Here is a 6,647-nt window from a genome sequence, read left to right as displayed (position 1 = left end):
CTGCTGCATCCATTGTGCTTGCTGTCAGCATAATCCCCCTGTAGGCTGTCTTTAAGAATGTCCCATCAACCACTACTACTGGTCTACAATATTTCCAACCACTTATTGATGTACAAAGAGCAACAAATGCATATAAGAAGCATTCATCTATTGTCTTCTTCAATTTAACAACTGAACCAGGATAAATCTTCTCAAGAATATAAAAATATTTTGGTAATTTGTTGTAGGAGTCAGCCGGATGACCTCTCAATAACTGTAAAGCCTTTTCCTTTGCTCTCCATGCTTGCATGTAGCTTAGGTTCACTCCGTGTTGGGACAACATGTCAGTTTGTATGTCCTTTGGTGTGTAAACTATCTTAGGATCACAATACTTTGGCATGGCAATGCTACCAACTACAACTGCAGTACGTTTGCGCTGTATGAATGTATCGTCCATTAAGGTGCATGTGTGTTGTCGATTGAAACTCCTGATCTTGAACATTGCAGAATCATTAATTGATGTTGCCTTGAAGTGCCAATTACAGTTTTCTGCAACGCATATAAGCCAGTAGCTACAAAAAAATACATTTATAATACAGGTTATCAATGTAGATGTAACAAAAGGACTGTTTTAACATAAAGTAACACACTATACAATATAACTACTTTTCATCTACATATCACAAGGAAAATACTGTTTATATTGATCTTTTCACCATTAATATCTTCATACCTTATGTGGCTAGATCTTTTAACCCTGAATTGGAACTTGTGCATGACAGAATAGTGCCTCATTGCAGTTGCAATTGTTTGCTTGTCTTGATACACTTGTCCTTCTTCGATAACACTTTGTGTACCTTCAGTTATTATTTCACTTTGATATTCCTCTATGACGGGAGAGGCTGGCATATCAAGTAGCTGTATTGTCCCAGACGAACCTGCATGAAAATAAAGATAAACAGTGTCATTACAATTTTGTAGAATCTTTGTAGATAAATTGTAGATGAAGAGAAAATTTTGTAGTCAACATTTTTTCAACATGAATTGTAGTTTGATTGTAGTATAAATGTAGTAATTTTGTTGATAAGCATGAAAACAATATTGCTTTATACATCCTAAAATTGATGTGTAGTTTATTTGTAGATAAATGCAGGAATTTTATAGATATTACCGTAAATCAGACTTCCATAGAATTTGAAACATAACAAACCTGCACTTGTGTTCTCATTTGTAATAGTCAATTCTATATTGAAATCTCGTACACTTATAAGTAACGGATACGATCCTAAGTTTTTATTCTCCTTTTTTTGTCTCCATATACACACGAACCCCCATATTGTTCCTAATCTCCATTAGAGGACAATTCTTATTCACAATGTATTTGATTTCTATAATTTTTTTCGAAGTATCAATCATTAATTGCTCTGCAATTGTAGAAAGCAACATACTGTAACTTGCATCCTCATCGAGCACAATGCCATCCACTTGAAAATCTCTAAATCTGCCATAGCTATCCCAATTCCCATTAAAATGTAGCATGATTGGGATTTTGGACATGATTGCGTGTCGTTGCTGAGGTACTGTTCAATATTTTGTCGCTTTTTTGATTTTTTGGATTAAGAAAAAAAGACGAAGAATAGAGAATCGGCAGAATTGATTTCTACAATTTGACTTGAATTTGTTGAATATTTTGTCGCTTTTTGATTAGTGGATTGAGGAAAAAAGTCGACGAACTGAGATTTTGCAGAACTGATTTCTACAATTTGAAATTGAGCTTCTGATTTCGACGAACTGAGCTTTTGATTTGTGGCTTAAGGGAAAATATCGAAGAACAGAGTTTTTGCAGAAAAGAGTCTATGTAATTTGATTTTAAATTGAAGATAAAGGATTTCCGTTTCAAATTTGATCTGAAGGTCGCTAAATCAATTAGAATATTTTGTTCCTGAATTTTAGCGCGCCTAATTAGGAAGATTTAGCTACTAATAATTAGTATTTAATGAATGGTATAATAACTGTAGAAAAAGTGTGGACATGGCGGGTAAATTAGAAACTATGCACATATTTGGTAATAAAGTTTCATATATGGTATAGGAAAGAAAAAATCTCTTAAAAGAATGAAGTTGGGTGAGATTGTAATACCGAACTAATCAAAAACGGGAATGATCCCCGTGTGATTCTGATCTATTTCATGGCCTATAAGTAGAGTCTAGTGGGATTGATTAATTAAATTGCATTATTAATTCAAATATTCCGATACACCTCTAAGTCCAAAAATATTTTGTTATTTCACGAAGTGCTTTTGACTGTACAAGCTTTTCTCTTTGCGTACCTGATCAAAATTCTAAGTAGACAGGAGAGATTGGTCAATCATGTTAAAAAAACATTTTCTATTATACCAACTACTCTTTAATATAATTTTAATGTATGTATATTATCTGTTATGTCTTCTTCTTACTCTTATTCACCAAACGCCCTCAAAATTAAGATATAAATTTCAAAGAATATTCTCAATCGTTTAATCCAAACAAATAATATTTTTTTAAAACCCGAATTGAAATTCAAAGCTTCGAAACCTTACAATGGCTGTAATTGATAGAGAGTCAAACACCTTCAGAATTTATTGATTGACAATTTTAATTCGAATAGTAAAAGAAAATTGCTAAGTTATTCTATAGTAAAATGATTGAAATCCATTGATTAATTCCCACGAAAAAAATGATAAAGTAGATGAGAAAAGAGAGAAAAATAGAGATAATTGAAGGAAAAAAATAGGGTTAGGGGAAAGAACAAAGAGAGAGAGAGAGTCGAAGAGATGTTTATTTAATACAAAGTGATATTATTTAATTCCTAAAACAAAGGAATACTTATTTAATACTAATTTGTATATAATTGATAAATTGTATATCAAATTGTAATTAAGTTAAAACTTCAATACGAGGACAAATAAATTTCAAAAGTAGTATAGATAAGTAAAAATCACTTTATAAAAGACTACAAAAGTGGTCTCGCTGTATCTATGAACTCAATCCCACAAATGACAAATGACTTTGCGCTGTTTCACTATGTACTCCTTGTATATCATTTTACATGTTATTGTGACTTACCACCTAAATTTACTGTGACATTTTCATATTATTAAGGTGTTAGAGTCCCATGAAGGGTTGGGTGGTCTCCTTATATGGACTCATTGGCGGATCTACATACACACTTATGGGTGCTTAAGCACCCATTACTTTTGATCATATTTAGTAATTTACATAGGTAATTATGCAAATATTTAGATAAATATTGAGTGAGCACCCACAACAAAACTCTTTTTTTCTCTTCTTTTGAAAATTTTAATCGGCGAGCACCCATGGCTTTAAAATCCTGGATCCGCCACTGTATGGAGTTGGACAATCCTCACCTCTTGAGCTAAGTTAGACCCAAGGTTCATTTAACCTAAGAATAAAGTAGTAAGAATCATATAAAATAAAATAGATAGTCCAGAGTCAAAACCCATCCTTCCTTGCAAAAAGAGGGTAAAGGGAAGAGCTTCCATAGAATGAAGTAGAGAAGTATGTACAGTGAAGAAGCAAAGACAAACTAAGCAAGCAGTCTGGTGGAATTAAGAAGCTATAAATAGACAGAAAAAGCCAAAGAGAGTGTGAGTGGCTATTTCAATTATTTTCAGGAATGCATGATCTAAGAAGCAAAAATAGAGAGTTGTGACTTAGTGGTAAGGAGGAAAGAAGGAGAATATTTCAAAGACATGAGAAGCACGTCGCTAAGGCAAAATAAGAATATATATTTTCCAATTTGGTGATGCCTGGCACGTACTCCCGCTGTTTGCCCTTAAAGAAATATTCAATTTTCAGATGGCATGGTCTTGGTATAAATAAGAACCACATTTGTACTTCACCAACAGGCAATTCATAACCATCAAAAAGAAGCAAATACTAAATTTGCATTAAATTCTTGATCATAACCATGGCATCTCTTAATCCATGGGGAAAGCTCGACGAAATTCAGCATGATAGGCTCATGGCTCGTCGAAAGACAATGAAGAGAATCGCCATTATCGCCATATCCTCCATTGTTCTTGTGTCCATCATAATTGGTGCAGTGGTTGGTGGTGTTTCTCACAACAAAAACAAGGTTTCCCGAGATGACAATGGGTCGTCAATTGCCTCGAGCATTAAAGCAGTATGCAGTTTAACCCTGTATCCAGACTCTTGTATCTCCAGCCTTTCACCATATGCTGCAAAAGGCAATAATCTCAAACCTCAAGACATCTACAAGATGTCTGTCCTAGTCGCCCTCAACGAGCTCTCTGGTGCCTCGGACAAGTTCTTCCAGAGTGAGGCATTCAAGAACATTAATGATCCAGCAGCCGCCAAAGCTCTTGAGAGTTGCCACGAGCTTTTATCGCTTGCATTGGATCACCTGAATGACACATTGTCAGTTGCTGAGGACTCGTTACTCGATGGCTTTGATGATCTAAGAACATGGTTGAGTTCTGCAGGGACATATCAGCAAACCTGCATTGATAGTTTTGAAAATGTCACTTCAATTGCCTTAAGCAAAGCTGCAGGGCAGAATTTGAAGAACTCCACCGAGTACACCAGCAACAGCTTAGCACTTGTAACCTCATTGGAACAATCCGTTTCAAGTTTAGGCGCCATTGGGAGGAGGCGTTTGATGGAATTTAGTGGCGGCGATGAGTACCCGAGCTGGTTATCCTCAAATGACAGGTATTAAATTGTGTTACCATCTCATAATTATATAGTTTCAATTACATAATTATACTATGTATGTCTCTTGACAACAGGAAATTGCTTCAGAAATCAGCACCAAAGATAAAGGTGAATGCAGTGGTGGCTAAAGATGGTTCAGGGAAGTACAAGAGCATTAAGGCTGCACTCAAGGCTGCACCAGAGAAGAGCAAGAAGAGATACGTGATCTATGTGAAAAAGGGTATTTACAAAGAGAATGTGAGAATTGAGAAGACTAAATGGAACATTATGATTATTGGTGATGGAAAAGATGCTACCATCGTTTCTGGTAACCGTAACTTCATTGATGGAACCCCTACATTCCAAAGTGCCACATTCGGTAAGTACCTCAACGCGACTCTTTTCAATCTTCTTCGGTACAAAACGTGATCATTCCAACCATTCTGATTTGCTTGTGCAGCCGTGTTTGGTAAAGGATTCGTTGCACGCGATATGGGATTTGTTAACACAGCTGGTGCAGCCAAGCATCAAGCAGTTGCCTTGATGTCAACCGCAGATGAATCCGTCTTCTACCGCTGCAAAATGGACGCCTTCCAGGACACTCTTTACCCTCATTCCAACAGACAATTCTACAAAGACTGCAATGTCTATGGAACAGTCGACTTCATATTCGGCAACTCAGCCGTTGTCCTTCAAAACTGCAACATTTTTCCAAGAAAACCAATGACTGGCCAACAGAACACAATCACAGCTCAAGGCAAAGTTGATCCAAACCAAAACACTGGAATTTCTATCCAAAACTGTACCGTTATGCCCTGGGGAAACCTTACTGGCATCAACACTTTCTTGGGAAGGCCATGGAAGAATTACTCAACAACTGTTTTCATGCAATCAAATTTGGGAGGTTTCATTCATCCAACTGGATGGATGCCATGGGTTGGAACCACTGCTCCAAATACTATCTTTTATGCTGAGTATAAGAATGTTGGACCTGGGGCTAATACCAAGAACAGGGTCAATTGGAAAGGCTTGAAATTGAGTCTTACAACCAAAATTGTAAGCAAGTTTACAGTTAAGCCTTTCATTCAGGGAGACAAATGGCTTTCAGCAGCCGGCGTTCCATTTAAGGCTGGCCTTTAATACCTATATATGGAGAGTTCATAAACAGTGTTTCACTCTTCTATTCTTTTTATTTTTATTTTTATGCTTTCATTTGATTTTGTTTTCAAGTTTATCTTCTGCTGATTTGCTCTTTTTGTGGGGGCTTTTGTTACACAACAATTATTTGTCAAATTGATTCAATTTTAAATGAGAATTTACAAAAATTCCAAATGGAATGATGAGGAATGAGCTTCTTGATCTTTAATATTTCTCTTTAGTCAACAAGTTTAGTTATATTCATTTTCCTTTAGTCACCTCAATTTTGAAGAGGCTGTACGATATCTAGTTGAAAAGTGTATACGTAGAACTTTTTATACAACAGAAAAAAACACAGTTCATTTTGGTAATTCTGATTTAGCAAATATTGAGATTCATTTTTTTATAAACTAAGGATGTGTTTGGTATAACCGAAAATGTTTTCCAAGAAAATGTTTGTTTGGAAAACAAGTAGTAATCTTATTCATTTTTCGGTGTTTGGTAAGCAAATTAAAGAAAATGACTTCTCAAGAGTATTCATAAATAATTTAGATATAATAAACATGAAGCCATAAACTTTCATACCAACAACCTTCCGAATCCACAAATTTCATAAACTTTCGAACCGCTAAACTTTCGAACCCGCGGAATTTCGAACCCGTAAACTTTATAATTTCTAAATCCGTAAACTTCCAAACACATAAACCGCCGAACTCATAACTATGGTAATTGTAAAATGTTGAACCTTTAAACCGATTAAAAAAAATTAAAACTGAAAATATATTTAAAAAATATTTTTTTTAGGGAGGGGGGTAG

General features: G+C 35.3%; 1 protein-coding gene across 1 annotated transcript; it reads left to right on the top strand.

Moving 5' to 3' along the window:
• The first annotated feature begins 3,866 nt into the window (after window positions 1-3,866).
• On the top strand, window positions 3,867-6,044 carry LOC109240965 (probable pectinesterase/pectinesterase inhibitor 46). Its single transcript, XM_019407657.1, has 3 exons — window positions 3,867-4,712; window positions 4,790-5,073; window positions 5,155-6,044. Exons 1-3 carry the CDS (start codon window positions 3,949-3,951, stop codon window positions 5,832-5,834), a joined length of 1,728 nt encoding a protein of 575 aa, XP_019263202.1. The 5' UTR covers window positions 3,867-3,948; the 3' UTR covers window positions 5,835-6,044.
• Window positions 6,045-6,647: the final 603 nt, after the last annotated feature.

Source organism: Nicotiana attenuata, unplaced genomic scaffold (genome assembly GCF_001879085.1).
Source record: "Nicotiana attenuata strain UT unplaced genomic scaffold, NIATTr2, whole genome shotgun sequence".
NCBI classification, from domain to species: Eukaryota; Viridiplantae; Streptophyta; class Magnoliopsida; order Solanales; family Solanaceae; genus Nicotiana; species Nicotiana attenuata.
Note: the sequence above shows the minus strand (reverse complement) of the source record. Positions and strands in the feature narration are given on the sequence as shown.

Excerpts from the sequence above, each read along its gene's own strand:
- LOC109240965 (XM_019407657.1), top strand. The coding sequence starts at position 3,949 with ATGGCATCTCTTAATCCATGGGGAAAGCTCGACGAAATTCAGCATGAT. Across the intron at positions 4,713-4,789 it reads TGGTTATCCTCAAATGACAG|GAAATTGCTTCAGAAATCAG; the intron begins GTATTAAATTGT and ends TCTTGACAACAG. Across the intron at positions 5,074-5,154 it reads ATTCCAAAGTGCCACATTCG|CCGTGTTTGGTAAAGGATTC; the intron begins GTAAGTACCTCA and ends TTGCTTGTGCAG.